The 12,047-nt window shown below is 41.9% G+C and overlaps 1 protein-coding gene across 1 annotated transcript in view; it reads right to left on the bottom strand.

Moving 5' to 3' along the window:
• The window catches only part of ZFYVE26 (zinc finger FYVE-type containing 26), a 62,186-nt gene that overhangs the window by 49,149 nt on the left and 990 nt on the right, over window positions 1-12,047 (bottom strand). Inside the window, exons 3-9 of the mRNA XM_060140660.1 lie at window positions 10,653-10,731; window positions 6,949-7,038; window positions 5,023-5,545; window positions 4,520-4,650; window positions 3,398-3,562; window positions 3,162-3,250; window positions 2,035-2,198 (exon numbers count right to left, since the gene is read on the bottom strand). Of these exons, the coding sequence (XP_059996643.1) occupies window positions 2,035-2,198; window positions 3,162-3,250; window positions 3,398-3,562; window positions 4,520-4,650; window positions 5,023-5,545; window positions 6,949-7,038; window positions 10,653-10,731 (1,241 nt within the window). The remainder of the gene's footprint in view (window positions 1-2,034; window positions 2,199-3,161; window positions 3,251-3,397; window positions 3,563-4,519; window positions 4,651-5,022; window positions 5,546-6,948; window positions 7,039-10,652; window positions 10,732-12,047) is intronic.

Here is a 12,047-nt window from a genome sequence, read left to right as displayed (position 1 = left end):
TTGGTCTACCTTTCAAATGCCACATTACCCAAGAGGCAGGCTTAAAATGTGTTTAGATTGAGAAATAAGAGAGCAAAGGTAACACGGTGTTTAAAAAAAAAAATACTTGATATTTTTAGGAAAACTCTGAAGCAGACATCATGAGAAAAAACATAAACTCTGTTGAGATTCCGTACACTTGTTTAATAATTTATAATTTTTCATTAAAAATTTGTTTTGAACTTAGGAGGGAGGAAGGTTACCATCTTTACAGAATCCCTAAACATCTTAATCTACCCCTAATTCTTATCATAGCAAAAGTATAACCTGTTCAAAGAAAAAACATTAAATGTAATAAAGCAAAAAGAAGAAAAAAATACCACCCATAAGCCTACCAGCTAAACACAACCACTGCTACATTCTGGTTTAACCCCTTTAATAGTTTTGTGTACATGTGTATGTGTTTGAGTGTAACATTTTATACACTATTTAATTTTCCTACTTCTTAAAAATCCTTTAGAGCATAAGCATTTGATTATGTTTCTTTACAAACTAAATCTCTGCTGGATGCATATAGCTCTACTGAATGAATCCCTGTCTAGGCATATTCCTCAAGGGCAGGACATTGGAATAGTTAGGGATGTTTTGCTACTACAATGCTGCAACAAGCCCCTTTAGGTATAGGTTTCCTAGTGATTACTTCTTAGAAGCTTGGCCTTGCCAAGGTCAGGGTAATAAGCAGAACAAAGTCAATATTGTTCTATGGTCTTGACCTCTTCATGGCATTGTTGCCCAGAGCCAGGACTTGCAAGCTCGCTGAGAGGGAGTGGCTCCTTACATTTTTGCCCCAGATGCCTCTCTTGCCTCACCCTAGTCCAAGCCCTATTATCACTCCTCTTTTGCCTTTTCCAAGTTCAAGTTCTAAGTGTGTTCTGGTGGGTCACCAGGGATAGATTTCAAACACTTCTTCGGAAGCCTTTTGTACTCGTATGTAGAAAACAGAGAGTTCCAGTTCCTTTAGGAAATCTGCTAAACAAGTTGTCTACCTTTCCAAAAAAATATACAATGTAGTAACACTAGTTTTACAATTAGTGGTAGGTCCTTTAAAAAAGTAAATCAAAGCAATATCTAGGCTGAGAGACATCTACTACCATATGAGAATGTTTGTTTCTCTCAAAAGTAAGGTCCCCGGCCTGTGTAGTAGGTTGTGACCACACCATCATATGATTTTTGAGAGCAAAAAAGAGTGCTTGTTTAATGGGGACTTGAATTTTAAGCAAAGATCTAAGGTTAAAACAAGGCTTTGTGGGCTTCCCTGGTGGCGCAGTGGTTGAGAGTATGCCTGCCGATGCAGGGGACACGGGTTCATGCCCCGGTCTGGGAAGATCCCACATGCCGCGGAGCGGCTGGGCCCGTGAGCCATATGGCCGCTGAGCCTGCGCGTCCGGAGCCTGTGCTCCGCAACGGGAGAGGCCACAACAGTGAGAGGCCCGAGTACCGCAAAAAACCCCAAAAAAACAAGGCTTTGTACTGTTTCAGGCAAGTCTTTCTTCTAAAAGAAAAACTCTAAAAAAAACTCAAAACAAGAATCTTCTAGAAGAAAGACTCTTTACCTGTTCAATAGACCATGAAGAAGATATGGGAGGGAAGGAAGGCACAAAATGTGCTGTAAGAAAGCTTATGAAGCATGGAGAGACTCACCAAGAATTTGAATAAATACTGCCAGTGACGATGCTGTGAATTCAGAGGGCAGCTCCTAATTCTGTTCCAGTGAAATGAGGGTATGCTCATGGCTCCTGAGCTGGATCCATGAGGACAAATGTTCCTATGGAATTGTTCTCATAGGATACCCTAGGCCTCATCAAGAAAGGGGAAGATGTCCCTACATCTTGTCATCTGATTGTGGCAAACAGCACTAATTTAGAGGGTACCTGCTGGACCACCCATCTTGATAGATCCCAGCAATCACATCTAGATAAATCTTGTGCTGTAAGAAACATCTGCAAGATTGTCCTAAGAGGGAACCTTGCCCAGGTCACTCCATCGCCAACTCACCATGCTCTTGCTGGGGGTCCTTGGCTGGCACCTTCTGTAGGAGCTTGAGGACATCTTCCTCCCTGAGGGCTGGAAGGTTTGTAAGGTGATGGAGAGAGTAGAGCACTGAGTGGCTTTCTCCACCATGTAAGTGACACAAGAGATCTCTCTTTGGTATGGGGTTGCTGAAAGGGAAAGTTGGGAGGATGGAAGGGGAGGCAGTTTATATAATTGCTTTGAGAAAGACCAGTCTCCATTCCCTCTTATTCTTTCTCTCTGGCCTGTAACACCACAGGTTTCACTTCCCCAAACACTAAATTTCAGTTGGTCTATGATAGAGGATAGCATTTATTTACCCCCAGGGAAGGACATTTATCAAGCTGGCTTTACTTGTCTAGTAAGGACCTAGGAAGGGCCTCTGTGCTCAGCAGGGTCTAGAAAGGGCCCACAGATTAAGCTTCCTAATTTCTGTAATTTTCCTAGCTGAGAGCTGACACGAGCTTCTCTGCTTTTCTTTGAGTCAGGGCCCCTTGCTACTTCCCACAGTGGCCTACTTGACTTCAGAAGTGCTGGTGAGGTGGGTGAAGAACAAAATAAGAACCCAGATCCAGGGAAGACCCAAGGCTGTTAACAGGAAAACACAGGGCTGCGCACACATTTCAAGAGGCAGTTGTTGAATAAAAATGTGATCCAAGATAACACGTGGCTAAGAATGTGGACCACACTCACTAGCTGTGTGACTTTGGGCATGTTATTTAACACCTCTGGGCTTCAGGTGCCCCACCTTTAAAATGAGGATAATATTGGTGTTTACCTCACAGGATTATTGTCAAGCTTAAGTGAAATCATCACGTAAAGGGCTTAGAGCAATGCCTGGTGTATAGTAAGTGCTCAGGAGATGTGAGGTTTTGTTCTTGTGATCACTGTCATCCTTAAATTATCCTCTAGTTATGACCTTATGGCTGTGATGAAGATAATCACTACTTATGCTTCTTTCCTGGTTTAATAGTTGGAACAATTATTTGTTGCTGGTCAACACTGTCAACTTAAACCATTTACAGGGAAGATGTCTTGAAATGGCCACACGTGCAGAGCATGGGTCAAGTGTGCCCAGTGGTGGGAAGAGGGCTGGCTGTGCAGGGCCATACCTGCTCTGCTGCACACACCACTCCAGGACCTCCAGGTGAGCCCACAGCCCATCACAGGCATCCCTGAGGAGCTTATCACAGCCTTGGTCCTGTGTTGATACAGGAGAAGAAAGAGATGCTGACTCAGGCACCTGGGGTCAGAGATGTGACCGATTTCAGGACCCTGCATTCTGCCTCAGCCCAAAGTGCCACCACACTCATTTCCAGAGATGCTTGGGCTTCAGAGTGAGAGTTACCTGGGTCCTGTGGAGTGTCTGGAGCAGCCTCTGGGCTGACGCTAGGCTCTGGCAGTGTGTCCAGCCCAGGAGCACGAGCAGTCGACTGAGAGGGCTGAATTCTCTATCTAGCAGGCAGCCGAGACTTGGGAAGTCTTCCTCCTTCAACAGGGTGAGTGCTGTCACCTGGAAGCCAAAGGAGGCTGCTAGAGGCAGCTCTGGGGACTTGCTGCTAATCAGGGTAAGAAGCTTTTCAGTATAGAAGGGAGGTTTCTGACAATGACAGAAGTGGCCAGTTGAATACAAAGTGTTTAGGAAAACACTAGACTGTAAGCTCCTAGAAGGCAGGGATTGACTTCTGTTGTATCCCCAGATCCTAGCATAGTACATACTACATAGAATGAGGTTAATAAATAGCTGTTGAAGAACTTTCCTGGTGGTCCAGTGGTAAAGAATCCCCCTTCCAATGCGGGGGACGTGAGTTCCATCCCTGGTCGGGGAACTAAGATCCCACATGCCGTGGGGCAACTAAGCCCATGTGCCACAACTATGAGCTCGTGTGCCTCAACTAGAGAGCCTGCGTGCCACAACTACAGAGCCCACGTGCCCTGGAGCCCGCACACCACAACTAGAGAGAGAAAACCTGCATGCCACAGCTAGAGAGAAGCCTGTGCGCTGCGACGAAGAACCTGTGTCGCAACGAAAGATCCTACATGCCGCAACTAAGACCTGACACAGCCAAAAAAAAAAAAATACAATAAATAAATATTAAAAAAATAGCTGTTGAATTAAACTAAAGTTCAGTTGCAATCTGGAAAGAGAAGGTTAGAGTAATTAGAGTCTCCTGTCAGCTAGGCAACATATTGCTGCCACTGTCTTTTCTTCCTCGCACCCTCCGGAAAGCTTACATGTATCCAACATTTCAGTGCCTGCCCAAGGACTGACACAAAATGCTGGCAGTTCTAATTATGAATGATACTGGTTCTCAGAGCCTTCTGGAACTGTGGGATGGACACAACTAGATGACTCACTGCTAATTAAACTGCTTTGTGTTGGATAAATGAGTGCGAGAGAAAGGAGGAGTGAAGAAGCCTGGAGAGAGTCCCTGGGTACTTGAGTGGTGAAGCACTGAGTTTGACTTACCAGGATCTGCTCGAGGAAGTGCTTGCTGTTGCTCAGGCAGTAGAAATAGGCCAATTTCCAAGCCTGGGCTGGGTCAGGATTGGAGAACAAGGCTAGCATTGCCCGCTCAGGATCTAGATGAGCCAGTGAGACTGAAAATCAAACCAGATGGGGTTACGGGGAACTGGACTCTTCTTTCCTAAGGTAAAGCCCATTTGAAAAACCAATTGATATGAGAGTTCGCTCTTTTAAAAAGTTAAACCAGGTTTTCTATACTTCTCTCTTAAAGACTCTTTACTTCTCTCAGTAGTTTCTGAAAAGTTCTTTTCTGCTATGACTAGTACTTTATTTTTTTCTCCATCACTCTTTCTTAAGCTATGAAAGCTGCGCTTTCACAGAACATCTTGCCCATTTTTGCTTAGCTTCTCCCATTAGGTTCCCTGAACAACATGGAAGGGAGCAGGCTAGAGGGAGTCAGAGGGGCTGGGCAGAGTGGAATGAGAGAAGCAGTGCAGGGAACACACCTTTTCCCGAGGGTGTGGTCGTCGGTGGCTTTTCTGGGGCCTTCTCTGCATAGGTGTGGCCATACAGGGACACCAGGCCCCGCCCGGCCTCGTGCAGCAGGCAGCCGAGCAGCCGCTCCTCCCGCAGGGGACTCCCCTCTGCCCTGCTGGCCTCCAGCAGTTCCTCACACAGGAGACGCAGCTCAGCCCCGAGCGGCTCTGCAGGGCAGCGCAGAGTCCGCAGGGCTCCGTAGATGGCATCGACTGCCCCTGGGTCCCCGATGGCAGGACCCCGCAAAGCTCGCAGTGCCTTTCGAATGAGGTCCACCAGCGCCTTCTGCAGGAACCAGCCTTGGAGGCCCGTGCCATCTTCCTCCCCAAGCAGGAGCTCCAGCAGGGCCTGCGCAGGCTGAGGGGCCTCCCGCAGAAGATCCCAGAGCAGAGAGACAGCTTCTGAGCTGAGCCAAGGGGGCCAGCTCTCTTGCCTCTGATTTCCATCAAGCACAGAGTCTGCCGCATCTTGTGCTAAGACCGTGTACAGCTCCTAAATAGGGGATGAAGAGAGGGATGGGCGCTATGTCCAGAATGTTATCACTTACACGCCTTAATGTTTTCCTCTTTTCAGTGTATATATATGCATGTGTGTATATACAATAGTAGCAATAGCAAATACTTCTGTAGTAGTTACTATGTGCCAGGTCCTTTACACAGAAAAATTAAATTAATACTTACAACCACCTTAGGAAGAAGACACTACTATTATCCTCGTTTTGAAGGTGTCCTTAAATCAGGGGGTTGAGGCAAAGAGAGATTTGCCCAAGGCCTCCATGCTCAAGCTAGTCACCCCCACCCCCACTGCCTCCGAAACGTGCACTGTCAATCTAAATCAGGGACTGCAAACTCATAGACCAGGTAACAGATGGGAATAAGACACTGTGCCCAGCTCAAGGCATTTAAATTCAACTTTTAAAAGAACACTACAGACCAGTTTTTAACCCCTGATCTAAATCCCAACCAAGATTTTGGATACAGAACGTAGTAACACTAGTTTTACAATTAGTGGTAGGTCCTTTAACAAAGTAAATCATTCTTCATCCTTCCCTAAAACCTTCCCCAGTACCTCCAACTCACACAACTCTCCCTCTTTATTGGGCTTTCAATGTTCTTAAAATTAGTACCATATGGTTTAGTACCTAATTGTGCCATGTGTGTATTTCCTTCCTCCCCAGCTAGATTGCAAGCCTTTAAAAGGCAAGATCTCTGTAGCCTATAATTTGTTTGGTAGGTTATTTCCCACACTTCAGCACCATTTCTGTGGGTGGTACTCAGGGATACCTGTTCAGTAACCGCCTCCAAGATGGTCACAGGACCATGAGTCCTTGACCTAATACAAGTGAAAGTCCCTACCTTAAATCCTATTGTGAATATATCTTCAGTTAGCTGGTGGCTGGGTCATGAAGAAAATAAGTATTGAACCTCAGAGCATCCCTCAAGCACTTAAGTATAGATCTAGTTAAGATTTTGAATCTGCTCCCAGAAGGCGGTTGTAAGGATTAGCTATAACACATTCAGTGCACCTGTTACAGAAAAGGTATTCAGCAAATACATACTAGTTCCTTTCTCCCTTTATATTCCCTGCCACATTCTGGTGAAAAATTTAAACATCTAGTTTAAAACCAAGTTAGGTATTCCTTTCACATGAAATAAAAAAAAAAATTAATCCTCAGCTATGATTAGTACTTCTGGCCAAGCTACCTCTAAGAATTCTACAATCAGATAAGTTTCCCCTATCTCTAAATTCCCCTCAAGGGGCCTCCACCTAGCCTGGTCTTGCCTGAGAACAGAGAACTGCCAACATCTTGGGGACCTGTTTCTGCTGGATCCCTGAAAGCTGAATTTGTTGAGTGACTGCAAACCTGGGCAGACAGATCCAGGGCCCTCTCTCACCTTGAGGATGTCCTCTGGGATGTCACCTGGGAGGTCTTCTGACAATAAAAGAAACTCAAGTTTTCTCCGGAAGCCAGCTGGAAGTAACTTCTAGAAGAATCATAAGAAGGAAGCATAGATATTAAGCATGTGCTTTAGCTGACAATTATAAATAAATACTTCTTTCTGGTTCATCTTATTTCTGCTGTTTTCTCTAAGATAAAGTACTTCTGACCATTAAATTCCTGGGTATGTCTTCAGACACTTTTCTTTATAAACGGAAACAGCTAAACTGAACACATTCTCCTCTTAAATACTAACACTTAAATCCCACACTGTTTAGCCTCAAATGCCAAGGCTTGCTTATTTCATGTGATTTTTTGCCTCTAACTTGAAGTCCTCCAAGACTCTCCCTTGCAGTGTCCAAAACACCCAGTTATGGGTAAGCTGGGATGGAATGGCCCACATGATCCTCTTTTGGCCTAAACCCATTTTTGGTATTCATTTTTAGTTGGAAAATAAAAGTAAAGGGGGAGAGATCTAATGTTTATGAAACACTTATTATGTGCCAGGTACTATGTGCCGTATTTTCATGTGTTTTTAAAATCTCATTATATCGCTAAATCAAACAAAACTATGGCATCAGGATGTTTTTAAAAATAATCTTCAGTAGTGATGAAATGGTTAGGAAGTATTTTCTAATCATTTCAAGCATGAAAAGGAAAAAGTGACCCCATTGTTTGTTAATGAGACAGGACATCAGAGACTAATGTATAAAGGAAGAGAAAGCCTCAGACTCTTCCTGCACCTGCTTGTTTCACAATAACTTCCCCTCACCTGGTCCTTAAAACTAAAATGATAGTCCCCCTTTCTCCAGACACAAATACAAATGAGATGAAAGTCTGGGACTAATTCTGACAGGCACTCTTTTAAATTAGAGACACCTGTAAATCATGCCATCTGAATGCTTATATAATGCTAATGATTGGAAGGTGTAGAGAAAATTCATTCTGGCAAGCTGAAAGTTAGTGATTCTATCAAGGACTAAGAGGAAGGAATAGATAAGCCCAGACAGCAGGCCCTTAATAAAAGAGCTGGTTAAGATTTTAGGACTTTCATTAAAATCCTGAAGACTGACTAGCTTGTATCTTTTTTTACTGGTGAAATTACTTTATGCATATGCAGGGTCATAGACAACTAACATTCCTAAACCAGGCAAGAATTTGCCCAATGTTTCTAAGCACAGATTTTCTTACTATAAAAGCAAGGCATGTTCAATGCAGAAAAAGCAGAGAATACAAACACGCAAATGAAAACACACATATACAACACCCCCCCCCAAATCTTTCCACTGAAGGAGAACTATAGTTACAACTGTGTTCGAAGGGTATTCAGACCATTTTCTACATATGCATATATGCATGCATAACAAACATACTGTTTTCTAAATTTCTTTTTCTTCACATAGCAGAATATAAACATCCTCCCATGTCACTGAAAATTCATTTACCACGTAATTTTAATAGTGCCAGGGTATTTTACAAGTAGATTAATCAGTCTTGAATTGTGGACATGGGAGTTGTTTCTATTTTTCCCTTATTAGAAGCAGCATGCTGTGAACATCATGCTGTTCACGTGATAAAAGATAAAAGGGCAGAAGGCAAAAATGGATGAAGGAAAGGGAAAATGGAATCAGTTTCAACGAATAATTCAAAAGGAGCTTTTGGCAGCAGGTGGGAGACTGTAGCAGGAGCAGCCAGCAAGCCCCTAAAAGATGAAGTCCAGTTCTGGCTTTGTAGAACTACCTCAAGAACACATTTGAAGTCTTGGTCCTTGTATTAAGTTTTAAAACTCTCTGAGGTCCTTGTATAAAGTTTAAAACATTCCCAAGACTGTTTAAATAACTGAGGTACTGGAGCTTTAAGGACCAAATAATCTTCAATTCTGGGAAAAACAACTCTTAGTCTGTGAAAAGGAGTCAGGGAAGTGAAATCCACCTCCTGATCTGGTTGACCAGCTGTCCAGAAATTTAACAACCACCAATCAGCCATAAAGTAAAAAATACTCTCTGCTGAGGCAAAAGTTCATCTGGCTTGACAAATTGCATGTTTGTACTGAAAAGCTCCTTAGTCAGTAACAATAACATTTGTTATTTTTTTTCTTTTCTCTTTGAAGATACTATTGAATATTTTAGCTGAAGATGTCTCTTTTAGATCTGAAACTACAGCCAACTCTTAAACAACCTGGGGTTGATTATTTTTCAGTTTTGCTTCTTTTCCTTCCCTCTCCTGTTGATCTTTTTGTCATTTCTCTTTGCTAGACCATTACCAAAAGCCTGGATAATAAATACATTTAGATTAGTAACTTCTGGTGCTTTTTGACAGCTATGTGAAGAAGGGTAAGTGTCAGGCCAAAGCAGAACTAAAGACAAAATTCATTCTGATGACTGAGAGAAATTAAGAAGAAAATTAGGCTAAATTATAGACATTTACAAAATAGAATTTATGGTTTCTTGTGGCTTACCTGGCGGCGCAGTGGTTAAGAAGCTGCCTGCCAACGCAGGGGGCATGGATTCGAGCCCTGGTCTGGGAAGATCCCACGTGCAATGAAGCAACTAAGCCCGTGTGCCACAACTATTGAGCCTGCGCTCTAGAGCCTGCGAGCCACAACTATTGAGCCCACATGCCACAACTACTGAAGCCTGCTTGCCTAGAGCCCATGTTCTGCAACAAGAGAAGCCACCGCAGTGAGAAGCCTACGCACCACAACGAAGAGTAGCCCCCGCTCGCCGCAACTAGAGAAAGCCTGTGCACAGCAACAAAGACCCAACACAGCCAAAAATTAATAAATAAATAAATAAAAATTAAAAAAAAGAATTTATGGTTTCTTAATTTTAAGTCTATGTAGGCTAAAAATATTGTTGAGGTGGAAAAAACAGAGGACTGATGACTCGAAGGCAGAAGACATTGGTTCCAGCTCCAATTTTGCCAACTAACTTTATGGTGTGACCCTGGGCCAGTCATTTATTTTCTGAGTCAGAGGTTCCTCGCTTAAATCTTAAAGTCTCAGGTTTAATACAAAATTGCCGAGAATTTTTTTAATGGATATCAATTTCTGATAATTAACACATATTTCTAAAAGTGCTTTGAATGGTAATTTTTCTTAAAAAAATAAAAACCAAAAACCCTTCCTTACAAGTTTTCTTTCACTATTAATTTGCACACTTTGTTTTCATATTTGGTAACTTTTATTTCAATTCATGTGAGTTGTTAAATTATTAATTAATGACGTTTAAATCTATAAGATTTCACTGTACTGGACTAGTTAAAATAAGATTTTTGGATGAACAACTAAGTTTCAGCTCAGCCCATTCTCCTTTACTTGAGTATTATGAGGATTAGACTTTATTCACTATCTTGTCACTTTCACTGAGTTCTGCAAAGTTCTGTTTGGGCACAAGACTCACAACAGTATTTAACACAATAGTATCACCTCAGATGGTAGGTTAGTGAATTAATGCCAATGTAAGTTAGTAAATTAATAAATGAATTTAGGTAAAGAGACAGCAGTAAATACTTAAGCCATTCTCACTGTCAATACTGAGAAAGGAATATGACAAACCTCAAAATACAGGAAGTAACAGACAAAAGGGAAATTTCATAACTCCTTCCAAGTTCTTTTCAGTCTTGGCCTCGGGCGAAAATTTTAAATGTAAACCTACTTACCTTTTCCAGGGCCAACCATTTTTCCAGCACAAGAAGCCAAACCCAGGCTAATCTTTGAGGGTTGATATCCTGTCCACATCTGAGAAATGTAAAAAGAAAAAATTTCTAAACAAAGAGTTTCTACTGACCTTTTTTTCTCTTTTGTGATCCAAGATTTAGATTTCACTACTCAGTCTGTTTTAAACCTGAACTGGCAAGACACTGTCCTGAGAAATTTTTGAATGTATGTGACAGATCAATAAAACGAGAACCAGAACAGAACTAGCAGCTTTCATTAAAAAAAAAAAGTCACAATTCTACCTCCACCTCCCTATCTAGTTTTTAAAACAAACTAATATTACACAGAAAGCCATAAGAGCAAAGCTATCTGAAATAGAAAACTTGAAATCTTGAAAACAGAATCAAATAGTCAAAGAATAAAGGAACTTTATAAAAATTTATTTTTAACTCTATGCCAGAAACAGGATTATAGGAATTCATAAGCCTTTCTTTGAAGTTAGTAATTTAAATTAGACAGCAATTGGCTAGAATCCAAATTTAAGGGAAAAAACAAAGGAAGAAAAGAATCATGTAAATCTCCATTCTATATGTGCTAATACAGTACTTTCTCATAAGTAAATGCCAGAGTAAGGAAAAGTGAGGGAGAGACTGAACGTTTAACTCCTATACCACTAATTGTTAATAGCACTGCCAGGAAGAACTTCATTCAAAATTCAGATAGAGAACATTGGTTGCCAGGGGACAAGGGACCAGGGGATCAATGTACAAAGAGGTATTCCCAGGGAGCAAGGGAATTCTTTTGTGGTGATGAAATAGTTCTGTATCTTGATTATACTGGTAGTTATATGAGTTTAAGAATGGATAAAGATACACAGAACTACACACATAAAGGTGAATGCAGATTGGGACTTCCCTGGCAGGCCAGTGCTTGGGACTCTGCACTTCCAATGCAGCGGGGTGCGTGGGTTCGGCCCCTAATAGGATCCCGCATGCCCTGAGGTGCAGCCAAAAAAAAAAATGAATTCAGATTTAAAAAATGGTGAAAACTGAATAGGGGCTGTAGTCTAGTTAACAGTACCGGTATCAATTTCTTGGTTTTGATATTTACTATAGTTATATAAGATGTCACAATTGGAGGAAGTTGGGGAAAGGGTACTCTTTGTATTGTTTTTGCACTTCTTGTGAGTCTATGCTTAATTATTTCAAAATAAAAAGCTTTAAGTGTATTCACTTCTGGTCCTTTGTTAAAGCTACAACAATATCTTCAATTTCACAAGCAAGAAGGGAGCAGGTTTGCTCTTTTGGGGGTAAAGAAAATGCTTTTCAACATAGTTGCACTATCTACTTTAATGATAATAAACAAGAAATGGTGGTTCCAGGCTTAAATACCGCTCC

Source organism: Lagenorhynchus albirostris, chromosome 1 (assembly GCF_949774975.1).
Source record: "Lagenorhynchus albirostris chromosome 1, mLagAlb1.1, whole genome shotgun sequence".
In the NCBI taxonomy this organism is placed as follows: domain Eukaryota; kingdom Metazoa; phylum Chordata; class Mammalia; order Artiodactyla; family Delphinidae; genus Lagenorhynchus; species Lagenorhynchus albirostris.
Note: the sequence above shows the minus strand (reverse complement) of the source record. Positions and strands in the feature narration are given on the sequence as shown.